The 19,020-nt window shown below is 40.0% G+C and overlaps 1 protein-coding gene across 11 annotated transcripts in view; it reads left to right on the forward strand.

Moving 5' to 3' along the window:
• Positions 1–19,020, forward strand: part of AFF1 (AF4/FMR2 family member 1) — a 192,672-nt gene that overhangs the window by 132,186 nt on the left and 41,466 nt on the right. For 10 of the 11 annotated variants that reach the window (XM_045819950.1, XM_045819943.1, XM_045819949.1 and 7 more), the window contains 4 exons: positions 2,111–2,155; positions 7,908–7,994; positions 8,995–9,031; positions 12,610–12,661. In XM_045819950.1, the coding sequence (XP_045675906.1) occupies positions 2,111–2,155; positions 7,908–7,994; positions 8,995–9,031; positions 12,610–12,661 (221 nt within the window). The remainder of the gene's footprint in view (positions 1–2,110; positions 2,156–7,907; positions 7,995–8,994; positions 9,032–12,609; positions 12,662–19,020) is intronic. The other variant, XM_045819947.1, reaches the window with a different exon arrangement.

Here is a 19,020-nt window from a genome sequence, read left to right on the forward strand (position 1 = left end):
TAATAGTTTACTTTTTATTGTATTTTTTCCATTAACATTTCCCCCCTCCCCATACCCTATTCTACCTCCACCTAGCCCCCCTGCCCAATGTAATCCATGTTCATGGGTCCTTTTTCTTCTCTGCTCAGTCCCTCCACCCCCACACCCCCATGGCTGTCAGCTTCATGTAATTAAAATTGAGGAAAAAAGGAATCTTTTAGTGACATGGCACGTCTTGGCTAAGTGTTGACTGGTTGAGTCATTATGAAGATGAGCAAGTCTTTTAGTGTCCTGAAGTTGTAGCCTTTCGATCTCACTCTTTTGGAAGCAGTGGGCAACCAATCTTTTTTGCCCTCATTCCAACATGCTTCACTTTTTCATTGATTGCTAGATTTTTTTAATTGGATTCCCCTTCCAGCAACAGACAGTATGAGGGGACTGTTTGACCAGAGTCCCTGCAGTCATATGCTCTGTTCTGTTGATTCACCTTCAGCTTCTAATTGTTCTTTTTCCTAATGATGCATGCGAAAAAGTGAGACCATGGAATATAATTACATTTTAACCTTAGGTCAAAACAGCATTCATTTCTGCTAAAATGCTTGGACATTAATGTTTGATTCAGATTTTAGGCATCTGTTAATGGCTCTGAAAACCAAGAGGGAGTGAGCAGGTCCAGTTGTTGACAGGCGTGATGCCTGAAGGCAGGTCTTGCCGGGCGGCAGATACAAACAATAGTCGAGATTCCTGGATTGTGTCTACTAACTTCCAGGCCCCACCTCAAAAATAGCCAACTGCAAGTATTTCAATAAAACCCATTCCATGAAATTTATGTGCTGTAAAAATGGACTTAGGCAGGTCAAATCACATTTGAATTTTGACACATCCATTAGAGTCACTTCTAGGACAGTGTGAATGTCATATGTTCTTTTCTTTCTTTTTCCTTTTTCCTGTAAAAATAAACTAAAATAAAAAAAAGAATAAAATGAAGGAAACAGGCTTATAAACTCTAATTAGCAGCCAATGCTGTATTTCATTACACTCAAATTAGAAACAATGGCCAGGAAAAGGACCCTTTTCCATCTCCCTTAACTAGGAGTCAGATATTGCAACAAGCTCACCAGGAGGGCCAGCGCCTTCTTCGTAGCAGTGGCAGTTGCAGGAGGGTGTGTGTTGTAGGGAACTTGCCCAGGGCGCTTGGCTCACAAATTGACACACATCAGAAGTTACTGTTCCTTTACTGTTTGAAACCCATGAAGTCATGAGTTTTGTTTCATGTCTCTAGTTAAGGAAAAGGGTTTTTGAGTTTTTTTTTTTTTTTGCTTTAAAATATTTAACTTTTCCATTTTCTCTGCACTTCAAAATATAAAGACTGTAAAATGACATTTCCTAGACACTGTCTCTGGTGGTATTGGCAGCAGCAACCATCGTTTGTTTAGCTGGGCATAGGGCAGAGGTGAAAATAGTGGATCCTTTTTCCAAGACACTGGGGGCAAATACCAAGACAGCATCTTTCTCTGGGGAAGTATTGAGTATGTGTACATATGTACATATTTTTTATGCATATCAAAGATCAAAATACTGACCTGAAGTGCAGCTAGAGACATAAGTTTTGAAACGAATATTTTGGCCAGTTAAAATATTACCAAATAATTTATCCTTAATTGGATGTTGGCCTCCTTACTGTAGACTTATGCTAAGGCATTCAGATCACCACCATCTTTGTGTTCATTTCACTTGGCTCACTGGACGGATGTTGCTCTGAAGGAGCGAACTATGAAACACTGGTTTTGCTTTATCTCTCTCTGCCTCCACCTTGTTATATTTGCTATTCCCCTAGATTTAAGAATATCCTAAATTTCTTTACTAAAGGTATTTTCCATTGGAAACTTTTGACCTGGAGGTCATAATTAGTCTGTTATTGTATCCAGTAGAACCCCCTCCCCCATGATTAAGTCAGATTAATCTCTTCTATTTTAATTCATCCAGGATGTAAAGTTCCTAATATTTAGCAGGTACAAGGTGGGGTCCTGAGGTGTTTCCATTTATGAGAGTATTACTGTGTTAACACCAGCATCTGCTAATACTGTATTTTTTGTGTGTGCTTATTTTCTTCTTCCTTTTCACTTTTCAGCAGACCTATTCCAGTGAAGTCCATTGTGTTGAAGAGATTCTGAAGGTGAGTTCATTGTTATTGTTTCTCACTTGAAGAAATGTTTAAGTAGGAGGGCTTATATCTATTTACTTTGACTTCAGTGAAAAGTTGCCATTTCAAACCCTTTTATATAACCCCCACCCCTCCCCACCCCAAACACTTCCAAAAGCAAAATTACCAGAGCAGTAATGGACTCTAAAAACACAGTGGAATTCTTGGACAGATTTTATTAAATAAATATAAATTTAAATATAAATTTTTTAATTAAAAAATAAAATGTTTATTTTATTAAATAAAAATTATGTCTTCAAACCGCAGCACACTTGGACCAGAGTTTCGAGACCTCTCTCTCAAATTTTGCTGGTTGTTGACACTGGGGAGAGTTGCCTACTTCCCAGAGGGGAAACTCCCTGCAGTGATGCAGTAAGGGAAGCATCAGTGCTTGATTTACACCTCTTGATGGTTTGTAGGTGGCACCTTATGTGTATAGCCGTATCTTCAATGAGACCATATGTTTATTATTTAAATTTTTTCTTGTTGAGAGAGAGAGGAGAGGGATCGATCGATTGATTGATTGATTGCTGTTCTGCTTATTGATGCATTCATTGGTTGATTCTTGTCTGTGTCCTGACTGGGGATCAAACTCACAGCCTTGTCATATTGCGATGATGCTCTAACCAACAGAGCTGCCTGTCCAGGGCCAAGACCATGAATTTTTAAAGAGGTGAAAAGAAAAACAGAAAGCAAATTGACATTTTTAGACCTCCAAGGAAGACTTATTTTTTTTGCTCTTGTTTATCTAGTGCACCAGGAACACTGTGCTGCTCCTGCAAACGCATCATTGAACCCGTCACCTGTTCACTCATGTTTTCTTTCATGAGGACAACAAGTTCTTTCTAGGGTTTAGTTCAAAGGAGGGGAGTTACCCTTACTGAACCAGCTTGCTTTCTTTTTATCAGAAAAGAATTGTAAAAACTGTTAATGTTTCCCATTTTGGCTTTAATTTCTCGGAAATCGAGAGTTGAAATTAATACTTGGTTACAGTAATTGTAATAATTGAGAGTTTTATTTATTTTTCATTCCTGTATAGCTTTTAATTTTCTTCCATGTCAATTTTAATGATACTCTTGCTCTATCTTTTTCTATAAGTTTTCTAGTGTTTTTGGAAATAGAGAAATATATTTGATACATGTGCCTATTAATTTGTATCTCTACTCACTCTTTTTCCTCAAAATATATGCTTACCCAATTTTTTCTTTAATTTTTCGTTGTAAAGTGAGGTGGAGCTGAAACAAGTAATTAAGTGTACTTGTTCCCTTCTCACTTACGAAATTTTTATAAAAGCAGTGTCTAACCAGATATTTGGAAAATATTTTTGTTTTACAGTCTTTTGTCCCATTATATTGTAGTTAAGATTTTCTGAGAAAGAAATACCTCTAAAGAAGCATACTTTGTCCTCCTAAAAATGAGAAAGTTTTGTTAACCAGCAAGCATAAATAGTAATAAACAAGTTATCTTGATCAAGTTTTGTTTGATGCTCTCCCTCTGGGATTTCTGAAATTCTTCGGTATGGTGATTCATAACAACAACAAATGGCTTAGAAAGTATGGCCATACCATTTTCTCTGAAGTTGTATGTGATTTGTTTTATAATTATTTCCAAAATAAATACAACAATATAGGTCAGTTGTCTCCGCATATGTCTAACGCTACTCTTAGGTTTTGATGTGTGTTGGTATATGGCTGTCAAATCCTTTATCTAGGATGTGGTATCAAAGCTTCAGACAAGCATTTTCAATTTAATAAACTCATCCGCCCTCCCTCTCCTCTCACCCAACATCACATTAATGAATTCTTACTAACCTAGAAATGTTTGGAAGTAAATGGTTAATATAAGCAACAGGTGATTGTTTTTACTTGAAAATTGTAAATAGGGAGACCAGATGTGCTGATCTCTTAGAGTCTGTATCCTTTTCCTCCATCTGTAGTCTCAGTTAAGTTGTGTGTTCTCCCTGGGCCTCAGTTTCCTCATTACTAAAATAAAGGCCCTGGGTAAATAGATGACCTCCAGGGTCCATCTAGCATCTGCTCGTGCGTGCTTGCGCACGTGCTCTCTCTCCCTCTCTCTCTCTCTCTCTCTCTCTCTCTCATGTTGATCCAGATACTTTCCTCTTCCTCATGGTTCCTGTTCTTACCTTGTACCGGCAATTTATGACGATTGCCAGGAATCCTAACATAAATCTTTCTCATGGGCAATAGAGGCAGTAAACAGTTTTCTAAAAGAGAAAAATCAATCATGGAAGATATTATTTGGCTCTCTAGGGGACATATTAAGGGTGGAAGTGTTTTAATGAAGGGGAAGTGGTAACCTATAACTTCTATTGCCTGATGGAGTAAGAAGATAGCAGACAGACACTGCTGGAAACCAGGAATTGGTCGTGCACAGGGTTCAGACAGGACAATGTGACCTCGTTAGTGGGTGAATGAAAATAGCTCAGGATTTTTACTTAGCTCAGGTGGTATAGTCTCTTGGGGGAATAATGCAGAACTTGTAGGTGTTACCTTAGTGCAACATTCCAGCAACATGGATACAATGAGTGGTAACACTATTGTTTGTTCACTCATTTATTCATACCCAATGCATACCCACTAAGCTTCAAATACTTTAATAGGCACTGGAGAAGCCATATGAATAAGGTAGAGCCCTTGCTGTTATGGATGTCATAGTGGGGAAGATGAATATATAATAAAATGCCAAATATTGATAAATGGTATGAGTCATTATAGCAGGCAAATGACTAAGCAGAGGAAACAGTGCAGAAACCTTGGGAGGGGAACAGGGTAGTGTGTTACGGAACAGCAAGAACTAGACTGTGTTTAGAGCAAAATGAGCGAGGTGGTGTGTGGGGCAGCGACAGCAGCTGTGTCACCCAGAAGGCCAGGACTGGGGCAGTGCCACATATTTCTACCCCCCTGGTGTGATATGTCATTGATAAGGCTGGGAGCAGATTCGTGGCTTTGCAATTCTGGGCAGCTTCCTCTTATGGTCCCAATTCTCTTAAGGCCTAAATCCCTCTCTTAAGCGAGGCATTTAGGAAAGGACATAAATTCTGTCAGACTACCAGCAAACCACTCAGGACCTGAAAGAGTTTATGCACATTCCAACTGCCTCGTTCAGTAGCCAGGACGGCCTTAGGCATTGAGAGTACAGTGGATGTTTTCTGAGAATAATCGGTGACTAAAAGTCATAGATTGGATTCTAAAGAAATTGGAATTTTAAACAAATTCTTTTTTAATATCTTATTTATTTTCAGAGAGAGGAAGAGAGGGAGAAAGAAAGGGAGAGAAACATCAATGTGTGGTTGCCTCTTGGTCATCCCCACTGGGCCTCTGGCCTGCAACCCAGACATGTGCCCTGACTGGGAATTGAACCAGTGACCCTTTGGTACATAGGCCGGCACTCAGTCCACTGAGCCACACCAGCCAGGGCAGAATTTTAAACAAATTCTAAAGAAATTCTTGGAAAATTTAAGGGTGGTACTTTCAGACAGCTTCTGAATTAATTATGTTTTTACACTGTAGCATCATAATGGTCAGATAAAGAAAACAGCAAGGAGCTCTGTTTGGTGCAGTATTGAAGTTCTTTAAAAGCTAGACTTTTAATTAAAAGTTGTAATGCTGTTAATTTTTTAAGTGTTGTGTATGCACCCTGTATCCCAGTGTTTCGTGTGAATTATCCTTAACTCTTCCTAAAATAAGTGGTCTCAGTCCACCTGTTACTGAGAACCGAGGCACAGAGAGCTCAGATAGCCCAGGCTCACATGGCTGGTGAGGGTCAGATTTAGGGTTCCAGTCTGGGGCTTTGGCTCCAGAGCTCTTACATTTTAGTGCAGAACTTCTCTTTTGTACTGAACCAAACCAATGGCTGGATAAGGGGACACTTTCACCTGTAATAAAAATTACTAAAAAAAAAACCCAGCATCAGTTACTTTGCTTGTTACTCTGTTAGGCCATTTATGTTGATCGTGGGGCTACAGCAACCTAGAGAGTGGCTGCAGGAACAGGCCAGAGAAGATGTAGGCCGAGACTGGGATTGGAAAGAACCTGCTAGAGTTCTGTGTCCAGTTGTTGCAAGGATCAGTGGGTGTTGCAAGGATATGTGGTCATAGAGAGGTTGGTCAGTATTTTGAAGAAAATGAAGTGTTATAATAGACAGCGTGTTATAGAAAGGAGGTAATAAAGCCTGAAGTAGGGTCATCGGATTGCTGGCAGAGAGTTGCCTGTCAGTCTCTATGCCCATGTGCCGGTAGGTCTGATACATGGGGTATCATGAGCAAGGGAGCATCCCTGAAAGGAGCCACTCACACCTGCTGGCATCTTTCCACCTTGCCAGGTTTATTGAAGAACACCTCCCTACTAAGCCTGTAGAGTTACATACACATAGAAGTGAGCAGAACCAGTGTCCAGAGCAAATTCCCAGTCACTAGAGGCATCTGCAGGTAGAGAGGCAAGTGTCAGTCTCAAGCCAGGTGGCTGCAGGGGCAGCACATGTGTGGTGGCCTGGAAGTCTGTCAGGGCTCCTGGCATGGCCTGAGATTTACGCTGCAGCCTCAAGTGGTCGGGGCTCTGAGTTCTTACAGGCCACAATGGGCAGAGGTCCCACTCATATCAGTGTCTAGATGGAGCCCTTGTCTGAGTGTCCAGACTTGCGTGGTTTTGGGTGTTCCCATTCACCCCATTACCTCAGTCTTGACATAGCAGTTGGCTTAACTGTCATGGCTGATAGTAACTCCATATTGGATTGTTAAAAGTGTTCAGAAAGTCCGCTCTGCTCTTGCTCTGTACGTGTGGGAGTGTATTTTTTTCTCTTAGACTGGGAAAGCAAGAGACTTGTATTCTGTGCTCTCAGCCACTGGTCTTTATGCCTGTTTGCTGGAAGGGAGGGCAAACATAAAGCTGTTCTTTAGGTAGAATTTCACATTGTTGCTTCCTAGGGCACCCAGTCCAGTCATTTTGGATCTCAGTTTTTGCATCTGCAAAACGGAAGGGTCAGAGTTGATGATCTCCAGTGCCATTTTGGCTCTTTAGCAAAGTGCAATGGGTTTTCCAAGGATATTTTTTTAGCAAAGTAAAATATAATTCATGAATGTGCTGAGAAAAAAATTATGTCAAGATAAATGCATTAATTTATAAGATTTAGAAACCTTGCCTCTATGAAGAGGGAATAGAAATTAAACTTCTGTTAATGGAAAGCGAAGTTAATTTTTTAAGGCTCTCCCCTCCTAACAGGTCTTATGTACTAATAGTGTGTATCAAGGAAGGGTCAAATCCATTAAATCCTCTCCCAAGAGGAACAAGTGACCTGTATTACTTGTTTGCTCAAGTCAAACAGGAAAGTTCTTCTTCCTTTGAACTTAAATAATTCCAGGAAATGTAATAAAGAAGCCGAGGGAGAAAGAAAGCATTGGGCAGAGACTCCGTTTTCAGTTACATAAGCTCTGGTAATACCTATCACGTTTTTACGCTTTATAATATTCAGAGTGTTAAAACTCTTCCTGTTCTGTGCTCTTGTTTTTCTTTCTTGAACTGATTTTGGAAATCTTCAGCTTTTGAACATAGCCCATTAAGTAGGCATTTTTAAAAAAGTAAATGAAATAACTTTTAAGGTTTCACTTTTCATTTACCATCAATTTATTTTACATTGTTTAAAAAGTTAAGTAGCAATAAATGTTCTATTTGTAACTGATTTTTTCTTCCCTTTCCAAATCTCTTTTCAGGAAATGACCCATTCATGGCCTCCTCCTTTGACAGCAATACATACCCCTAGTACAGCAGAGCCCTCCAAATTCCCTTTTCCCACAAAGGTAATTCCTTGCAAGTGTAGCAGGCACTGCGTCCACAGTGAAAAGTCTGGGTATTGCTGTGAGCCAGATTAGTCAATTGTTACTTGTTGAAATCTTTGGCGATTGGGTTAAAATCACAATTAATTTGGCTTCTGAAGTACTCCATAATGCTTTTAAACACTTTATTCTCCAAATTATGTCAGTAAGGACATCTTATATTTGTAAAGGGTTTTGTGCCTTATGAAGGTATTCAGGGCTTTCCAGTAAATGCTCTCATTTGAGGGTCACTCCTGAGAAATGGGGAAACACAGGTATAGAGAATTGAGGCAGGTTATCTGATTCCTACTTTAGAGTTTGCACATACACATATGTACACATACATACATACATGCATGCACACAGACATCCTACACTACTCACACCTTGTAAATTTTCTTAAAGTTTAACATGACTAGCTACACTTGTGCTGGCTTTAATGACAAACCAACCAGCAGCAGACATGCATGTTTCTGTTGCAGTATTTGTGAGCAGTGTATTAAAAATAAAAACACTACTATTTTTCTTTTTTGGGGGGGAATCATATGTTAGGATAGCCTTTAGAATGTGGCAATATCATCTTTGGGTCTGTGTTCTGTTTAGCTTGGTGTGCATGCACATTATTAATATATTATAGCTATTTCTTTCCATGATAATTGTTTTCAAAAGGCTGTGTCTACCCAAGCCAGTGTTTGCCACATTAGATACTTTACTAATGATTCTTTACTAACTAGATATTTTCTAATGATAGTTTTTTATTAAAGATAATTCATTATTACTGGTTTTGAGGTAAAACATTATATATACTTTATTTTTAAAAAATCTTTGCTCAACACCAAAGGAAAAATAGCCTCTAAGAAAGAAGGGAAGCAATAAAACCTAATATATGTAAAAATTATATTTATCAGCATTTAATAGATTTAGACATGATGCGACCTTAGATTTATAAGCCTTAATAACTGGAGATTTTTATTTTTCTTTCTAGGATTCTCAGCACATCAGTTCTGCAACCCAAAACCAAAGTAAGTAAATGTATGCAACTGATTATTGCACTGGAGAACAAAGCATGATTTCGCCTCTCTTAATACTTTTTTAAAAACCATTAATGACAAAAGCCCTGGCAGAGATAAGGGCTTTCTGCGTTGAAAGACTAGGAAGAGAGAGCAAATGTAAAGCTCTTCTTTAGGTACAATTTCAAATTGTTGCAAAGACTTCATGAAGATGTCTTAGTTAAGTCCTTAACAAATATAATTTGGTATTACCTGAAACATGATAAATATCTTGAATGAGACTCTCTAGAGCAGTATAATCTAGGAATTGTATACAAGGGTGAGCAAAAGTAGGATTAAGGTTGTGAGAGATGGTTTTCTGAGTTAATAAAGTGATTGTAACAGTCATACCCTGCATGTACTTTTCCATACAGACAACTGTAAATCTACCTTTGCCAACCCCTGTATAAGAACTAGGTGGGATATTTTGTGTGATTCTTGTTTTTTTTTTTAACATAAAAGTGAGAAACCTTCATAAAGAATACAGCACATTGCTTCTTTAGCCCCTCTATATGGTATTCACCATATAATTCAATTTTGAACCCCTTTAATGGATTGTAAATACTTAAAAATTCAGGAGGAAACAGAAAAAAAGGTAACTATTTGAACTTTCCTCTTCATCAGTAACCTTGGTAAAGTCTTTGTATCCCAGATACATGCGATGTAGTTTATGTCTTACAAAATTGGCTAGGGTATTTGTAATCATTTAGTTCATTATTACTGTGTGGTAAGTGCCCAAGCTATGAAGTTTCAGTCTTCAAATCACGGGGAGACCAAAGCAGGTTGTGTGTGTGTGCGTGTGGCGAGAGAGGGAGCGCAGAGATAGATGTTCCAGGGAGGTGACTCTCCCTTCATATCTCCCTGCCTCATTCTTTTCCCTCACTTACATTATTCCCCCTGGATCATTCTATCATTTAAGTTAGATGAGAGAAGAGTAAAAAGGTGAAAAAAGCATGAACAGAACATCCTTCCTATAGAGCAGAGGCAGGCAAACTTCCACCTGAGAGCCCAGTTTGTTCTGCAGTTCGTTCTTGTAAAGAAGGTTTTGTGGGGACGCAGCCTTACTCATGTATTTATTATGAAGCTACAAGGTGTAGCAGGCAAAGTATAAAATATTCATCTGGAGGATTTCTGGAGCTGTGAACTAGGAACTATGGACAAAGACTAGATACATATGAGAAATATAGTTATCTGAATAACCAAATATATATTTCTTATAAATCACAATGTCACAGCACTTTAAATAAATGTTTTTTATAATTGGAAAAAATACACATATATGTCTGACCGTTACAGAAAAAGTGTGTTGTGCTCTGCCCTAGAGATACTGAATGAGGTCTTACAAGGAACTCTAACTAAATTTTCCCCAAATGCAGAGAAATAAGACTGACCGTCTTGCCACAGTGTTGTGTAAGTAGCAAGGTAAACTGAACAGAAATCGATGGCTTCCTGGGGAGACTGGGAAACCTCCATCCAAAAATACCTAATGGGTGGAGTGGCACGAGCGTGGGGGGCTGCCCGCTCAGCTGTGGGCAGGCTGCCGTTTGCGGCTCTTCTTCCACCTGCAAGGGCTGCCAGCCGCGCAGATCCTGTGCCTGCCACTGGCTTACTCACAGCTTCGTGACTAACTCCTGGTCTAGAAAGACCTTTTTATCCTGTAACTGGTGTCCCCTTCTAGCAAATACATACTAGGATTAGTAAGTGCTTTCTGTCTAGGTATGTGTGGGTCCCGCCGTGGCCTTTGGAGTCGATTATCTGTTGCTCTGATGAGAAACTGTCAGACACAGCAGGTCTCCGGTAGATCTTGGCTCACGGATGTTTACCCTGGGGTCTTCTGTGCTGCTGCCACTTTGTCTGTCAGTGTGCGGTGGAACCCTGTTTACCTTTATGAGGATGTGGCCTTTGTCGGGCCTCGTTGGACCCAAAAGGGGTCTAGCTGCATGTTGGGTGAAGAGGGCGTAGAGTTTATGGGGATGTAGCTTTCAGAAAGATAGAGACTGACACATGTTTCTCAAAGTATGCCCAGCCAGAGAATGTAAACATCTTAAAGAGTGATCGTGAGGTTTTGGAGTCTTGTAAAGTCTAGAGAGTAAAGTCTACCTGTGCAAATTGTGGCTGCCTGAGGGTGACGAGCCTCATGGAGCTTAGGGCTGTATGGCAGGGCTGTCAGGAGGACTGTATGGGAGTCCCTGTGAGTGGTCAGAGGAGCTAAAATAGGGGCTATTTTAGCCCTAAAATAGGGGCTCTGATTTGTCATCCTGGCCCTAGCTTTCTAACTTGAAGGGGAAGCAACTTTAAACTGTCATGTAAGAGCTGCTGCCACCATGAGGATAAACTGATTAATTACAAATATTCAGGGGTCTCCACATCACATTTCTGAACAAGAACACGCACCATTGTCTAAAAGGCACCCATATTTCCATTCCACCCCGAGTTCTGTTCCAGATGCTCGTTGCCTCACGCTTAGACAAAATCAGTAGCCTCTTAACTGGCCAGTGCCTCCACACTTAACGTTTCCTGCTCCCTTCTAGGTTGTACTAGGCTGCACCTCCAGGATGATCTTTCTGAGAAATCACTTTATTGAGCCCCGGGGTACACCTTTGGTGGTATCTCATTGCCCAACAGATAAAGTCATAAATTCCCAACCTAGCATTCAGAGCCCTCCAAACTCTGATTTCCACCTGGGTTTCCATGTTGTTCAGCACAGGTGCCGCTTTGACCCCTGTCACTCGGTACCTTGTTCACATCGTCTCATCTGCCTGAAGTTCTTCCTTACCTTCCTGCCAGAAGTCATTCTGTCAAAATTTCAGCCATTCCTTGTGACACAGTTCATTTTCTTCCCTGTTTAATTTGCCTTCTTTAGTCATTACCAACAGAGGGGCTGTTCTCTAGATTCCTGGGACAGTTAGTTTATGATTGATTTGTATACTTTATCTCACACTGCTCCGGGCTCTAGGTACTTGCACCCTGTTTGATGTCGCACGGTCAACTGTAAGCTCATTGAGGACAGGGTCAAATGCCTTGAACATCCTGTCTACTAGGCAGTCTCTACAGAGCTGTTGAATACATATGTTTGTGGCTGTTGAATAGTAGAGGAACAGGTGGGAGGGACAGCATGGCTGGCCAAGGACAGAGACTGTGAAAGGAGTGCTTGCAGATCACTGGTAGATAGAGGAGATCAAACCAGGTTAGGGGCGGGGAGAGCACCCCTGTCGTGGTGCTTCCTTGTTAGCCCCCACCAACTGACATCAGGGAAAGTCTCCAAGGCATAGGAAGTTCCCAGCAGTGAGGTACGGCCTGCTGCAAGCAGTGCTTTTCAGAGTATTTTTGCTCTGTTAAGGGTTTTGCATTCTTAAGCACTCTCTCTAGAAGTAACAAATAATGGTGAGATTATACCAAGTGCAGTGTTTAGCACTCTGGATGACAGAATGTAAATATACTAAGTGTTCAGATGGAAAGGTGAGGGGAGACAGCAAAAACAGAGTTTGTAACTAAAAATCTCATGCATCTATGTCACTGTGCTGCTCTAACCACTTTTCCCTCCCCCACAGAACAATATGATACCGCTTCAAAAACCCACCCTAACTCTCAGCAGGGAACATCGTAAGTAAAATGCTTTTGTTTATTAAAAGTTTATAATACATTGTAATTTCCCATGTAAATCTATTGCTCGGATTTTTTTTTCCTGCTTTCAAGTAATGACTTTCATAATATCCTGCTGCATCGCAGAGGGAAGAAATGACCCATATTCATATATTTGGATTAAGTTCTGTTGAAAGTTTAGGCACCATAGGAGAGTTTGGTTAGGGTTTCCCTCAAAAGAAAGGCATTCGAGCTGCTATTCACATATTTAGTGAGGAAAATAGAAGGTTTTAGCTTTACAAATTTTAGTCTTAAGTAGCTTTAGCATTTGGAAACAAATTGGGGGGGATGTGCACAATTTAGGAATTTCTGCCCCCCTTTGGCCTGGTTTTAAAGAATGAGTCCTGTTGCCCAGCTGTTCTTTATTAAGGCCAAGTAAGTCCAGATATAGTTTGGGTTTTCAGAACAGTTTAAACTACGTAATAAAGATTTTTAAATCAGCATTGTGACCCAATTTGTCCTTTCTGGATGGTACTGAACTAATAGTTCTTCTTTCCACATACCTAGAAGGGATGTGGAGAGACTAGGAGAGAACGGCCTTCTCTCCTTCAGTGTCTGAGCAGTTACGAACATGGAGTTGTAGTGACAGAGGATTTCAGGTTCCAGCTCCAGCTTTCTTCTGTTTTCTAGGCATAATGTTTGTTCCATGTATTTTGGAAGGGGGGATTGCTGTGGATTGAATATTTTTTAAACTGCATAGTTGAGGTAAAGAGGTAATTTTGTCTTCTCACTATGGCTGAATGTGGGACCGAGTTAAATCGTGGGTCCCAAGTGCCACCATTCCCCTGATGCAATGTGTTTTCATTTCTCCATAGCAAAATAAGAAAAAAAAAGAACAATATAATGCGATTTTTAAAAAGTAAATTAATTATAGTTTAAGTGATGGATTTTGTGTGTGTGTGTGTGTGTGTGTGTGTAATAAAAATCTATTTTATTTGTGGTACTGGCATGGCAGAGGGTGAGTTTTTGCTTGTTTTTATTGTCCTCTTTAGAAAAAGTATTTAACTGGATGTCAGTTATTCTTTCCCTTTTTCTTTTTTCCCTTTTCTTAAAAAATAATTTTACTGGCTCCCAGATTTTGAAAGTCTAGAGTTATCTACTTAGATTAGTTACATCTAAAGGAGGAGGAGGTTTGTTAAGCCAGTTGATAGTTGGTAGGGAGTAGAACCACCTCTCCAAGGACTGCCAGTGTAATAATTCTGTAAAAGCTCAGTAACTTCCCCAAGGTTTACACCATGTGCTCTTTATAATGGATGGTAATAGAGCCCTTTAGACCATTAAAGGCCCTGGCCAGTGTCCTTGACTGTAGTAAGGAAGGGGGGATTGATGAGCTTGCCTCCCACTGGGCAGTAAGAGTGGGAGGAGGAGCTCTCTTAGGAGGCAGCAGCACCGGAGGGAAGCAGAGGTGTCAGGTGCCTGTGAGTAGGGGAAGAAAGGCTGTGAGGTCTGGTCTAGGCCTGAGAAGCAGCTTCAGATCCAGCGGGTCAAAGGTGCACCCTCCCATAACCGTTTCCATCAGCTTTCAGGCTTAGGTAGTTGTTCAGGACTCAGACCATTTTCTATGACAGTTTTGTTACTCAGAAAAATGGATAGTTCTGGTGAGTTAAACTACTGAAATCAGAGGCACCTAGATTTCTAACAGATATACTTACATCTTGTGACATATGTAGTGTTTTCTTTACAAAAACTGTTAATTTCCTATATATAAAATTAATTAGAAAATAATTGTGTCATGTTCCTAATTGATTTAGGGGAGGGATGAAAGTAGGGCCCAGTGGAGGTGAAGAGGAAGGGCAGAGTGGTCTGGGAGAGAGTGGTGCTGAACCTGGGTGGGTGGGAGGCTGTGGTTGTGTGGGGGTGAGTGCGGTGGTGTCAGTACGTGCCCAATGAAATGGATCTCCAGGATTAAGGAATCACATTTATGGAGACTAGAGGAAAGCCTTGTTCCAATTAATTTGTAAAGTGCAGTCGTTGTTCTAGATGTAGTACAGCGAGTCTCTTATTGCTCGCAGGTTAATTTGATCTAGTGTCAGCATTAGGGTTCTTTCACATGTATTTAACTGGTGAGAAGCACGCACAGTGCCAGGAGACAGTCTGATGCACGTTGAATGTCAGGAAAAAAATGTTACTTGCAGAGTCATTTGTACTTTGGTTTTAAAAATCCAGGTCATGATGCATTTTCTTTCAAAGTTACCAGTACTTGGGAATCCTTAGAAAAGTGGAATAGTATGTGTGAAGGAGAACAGAAGGGCCTAGCGTGAAAATAAGGTGTGGAGAATCTGTGTTAACTTATACCTGTCCAGACTTTGGGTCGGGGGGTGGGTAGTTAACCAGGTGGTAGAAGGATGTAGGCGTGAAAGAAGTATGTGCGGAGTCATTGCTTTTACTTTCTGTAATTGAAGCTCTAGTTAGTTCTCAAGTGATCAATTCCTTCTGCCAAGCTCTGCAGGTAAGTGATTAGCTAGGATGTCAGCGTTGTTTAACCGCTAAAGTTAGGGCAGGAAGTGTTGGACACTCTTTGCTCTGCAGGGGTGTCCAACCTTTTGGTGTCTCTGGGCCACACTGGAAGAAGAAGAGTTGTCTTGGGCCACACATTAAATACATTGTGACACGGAATCACAAAAAATAATTCATAACGTTTAAGTAAATTTACGATTTTGTGTTGGGTTGCATTCACTGCCATCCTGGGCTGTGGGTTGGACACGGCTGCAAGGGGTCCTGGCCTTAGAGGTCCTCTTTTCAAAGGCTGAGATCTGTGGAGTTCTCAGGGCAAAGTACTACAGAGGATAAATTTTATATGTGTGTGTGTGTGTGTGTGTGTGTGTGTGAGAGAGAGAGAGAGATATAGACATAATAACTATATAGTTTAGTTTATAGTTTAAATAGTTATTATGCCCTTTATATAATTATGGACAGTTAGTTCCCTTTCTCTGCAGCCAGATGCAATTCACAAGTATCAATTCCCTTGTCAGTCTCTCAAAAGGGATTCTCTGTTAATGTTTAGGAAACTATGTCATAGGTATTATTGTTGGTAACTTTCTTTTTCCTTCCCAACCCTTACCCCAAAATTGCCAAGCACTTACTAGAAAGTACCCTCCTTTATTTTTCTTGTATCAGTCTCAGAAATCATCACTACTTATTTAAACTAAGAGACAGAAATTAGCCATTAGAGCAGTTTGCAATTTTTATTTACTTACATGGAAAGTTTCAGGAAATATCTGGATGTAAAGACTGGGATTGGGATCATCCCAGACGTTGGATGAGCAGAAATGGCACAAAGTTAGTAAAGGCTGGGAAGAGTCTGGTACTTTTTAAAATGAGCCTGAGGTTTCAACTTTTATTCAAAACTTTATTGGTTTTTAAATATCTTGGCAAAGGAAGTCCTGTTCTTTCAGTTTATTGTAATATAAAGTCATCACATCAGGACACATGCCAGCTGAAATGTCCTAGAATTAAGTGAAGAAGTGGCTTACTTGGACCAGTTCATCTGAATTTTGTTTAGCCCAAGGAAATTATTTATAATTTTCCTTTTCAAGGTACTTCTTTTTGTCTTGTCTTTAAGGTTAGCTTATATCATGTGAGAGTGTTTTGCCTGTATCCTTTATTTTAATGGCATCTCTAACTTAGAGTGCTGTTTGCTGATAAATATTATGGAGGAAGCGGTAGAAGTCACCCTAATGTGCAAAGCTTATAAATTATTTGTCACTGAAATCATACCCTCATCTCCTGTAAACAAGGAAAGAACATTTGTGCCACACAGGTAGTTTATACATCGGTAGGTCTACATTAAATCGTCAGCGTCACAGAAAGGAAGTGTAGATCCCATTCTCACCAGTTCTCCCTTCGTACTCCCAGGCATTTCTGGGAGAGGATGCACCAGCTTATCTGGTCAAATGGGATCCACGATTATTGGTCTTCATAACTGTGTTAGTAACCTAGATAAAATTAAGTGTTTTATTTGTTTTCTGGAGAAAAGGCAGAGGTATAAAATAAAAGAAAATAGGCATTTAGCTTTTTTTTACATTAACTAATGTTCATCATGCTGTTGCAAAATGAAAATTTATAAGATTGAGTATTGAAGAATTTCTGTTCTTGAATGAAAGCAAACAAAAAGAATCATTCTGTGCAGTTTTTTTTTAATTTGCTTATTTCAGAATTATACTCACTAGGACACATTAAATCAATATTTAGAAAACACTACAGCTCCCAGATCTAGACTCACCTCTTTGCCCCATCTGCACTGTGCTGTGACTGGCTCGTGGAAGAATTATAGTCTCTTGGAATGGTCAGTTTCACTCTTGGACTTTCAGCTTTACTAGACAGTATTCTAGTGTCTGTTGCAGACGGTGTTTTACTTAACATCGCACATGAGTTCATGCTTGGATCTTGAGTAATGTCGTAGGGATATTCTGATGAGGCTATGAAAGAAGCATATTTTTAATAATTATAAAAATACTGCTAATGTGCTGAATAGATCATCTTCAAAGTATTCATCTTGGAGCTTTGCATGAGCTGAATTTTGTTTAGCCCAAGGAAATTATTTATAATTTTCCTTTTCAAGGTACTTCTTTTTGTCTTGTCTTTAACATTAGCTTATATCATGTGAGAGTGTTTTGCCTATATCCTTTATTTTAATGGCACCTCTAACTTAGAGTTCTGTTTGCTGATAAATATTATGGAGGAAGCGGTAGAAGTCACCCTAATGTGCAAAGCACATTACTTTCTCAAATGATACAGCTGTGGCTTGTACTACTCTGGGAGCACCCCTTCAGGATAGTATCTACTCCCATACTTGGCCTTAGACCACAGGTCAAATAAGATGGAAAAGAAGAGTTAATTTTGTTGTATAACTGCTAAGTGTTAAGTAAATGAGCCTGTCTGTGTTCTACAAAAGAAAGATTGTTCTCATCATTTTGAAATGTGCCTTTGACTCCAATTATATAAATTATTCTTTGGGCTTGCTTGGCTCTAGGTGACTTGGAGGTATTTTCAGAAATTGCCATTATCCATTCAGTGCGAAGTATTGAACACAGGCTGTGTACCTAGTGCTGCTTTAGGTACTTGGGAAAACAGTGGCCAATAAGACAAAATTCTTGTCTTCCACAACTTGTAACTAAATGATGTGACCTGTAATACTAACTAGGTGATGTGATAGTGACAGGCTTGGGAGAGGAGTTTCCTTGGGTGGTGGGGATAATTCTGGGTGGGAGGTCAGGAGAGGTCTCTCAGAGGAGGTGACATTTGATCTGGAGCCTGAATGGTAAGAGGGAAGCAAAGAATGCTACTTTTAAAGGAGCTTGATAATTTATGCTGCAGGCTGTTAGGCATTTGAAGACACCAGGAAATAATTCTTACTGGAAGTGACTACTTTGAAGTAGTTCATTTGCATAGTAAAACTGGTTTTAAAGGAGCCCCTAAGGGTCCACTTAAGTCTCACTTTTAATCATAACTGCTAATTTACTACATAAGTGACCCCAGACTAATTTAAACATAGATTGAAAGATAGAATAAAATATGTTTTAAATTTCTAAGACTCTGTTAGGCTTAAACTGATTTGTGCATCTCATCCACTCTGGGATGCTAGGCTATTAAACCAGCAAGGTGTGGTTTACTTCATGAGTTCATATTTTTTCTCTCTCCTTGCCCCTTTCCTCTTATCCTCTCCCTCTGCCCCTCTCTCTTTCCCACGAAGGCCTCCAAGGCCGTCCATAACCCACTCCTCTTGCCTTCTCCCCTACTGTCTTTCTCCTCCCTCTCCCATATTAAAAGCACACTTTCCTTTCTGGCCACATTAGTCTCCTTGCTGTGTTCTATGCCTTGAATACTCTCCCCCTAATTCCTCCTCCTTTCAGGCTTCTCCTTGGATGCCATCCCCTTGTCCATACCATCTTCCCCACCTGCCCCGTGGGGAAGAGCACCCCACGCCTGTCCACTCTCTTTTATACTTTCATTCCCCTCCATATGCTTCTTACCCATTTAGGAAGAATATCTTTTAACTGTTTATCTCCTTTCTCTAGACTGGCTATTTTCAAGATCTTTCATCTCACAGCACACATAAACTAAAAATTCTGCCCCACACCAAAAAATGTATTTTTTGCTGATGTGACAAAAAAGGTATAATTTTGATTCATTCGTACCAAATGGTTATTTTTGTGTTGACTGTTGTCATTTTTTAAAAATTTGACAGCCTAAGGGAAAAGAGATCAGTGCCCCTGACTAAAATAGTCAGGTATTGCATGTTTTAAAACTTCTTGCAGGACAGCAGTTGAAAATTGCTGCTCTAGACAATAAATGCCTCAAAAGCAGGTATTTATGTCTGC

This window comes from Phyllostomus hastatus, unplaced genomic scaffold (genome assembly GCF_019186645.2).
Source record: "Phyllostomus hastatus isolate PE091 unplaced genomic scaffold, TTU_PhHast_1.1 phas_scaffold_39, whole genome shotgun sequence".
In the NCBI taxonomy this organism is placed as follows: Eukaryota; Metazoa; Chordata; class Mammalia; order Chiroptera; family Phyllostomidae; genus Phyllostomus; species Phyllostomus hastatus.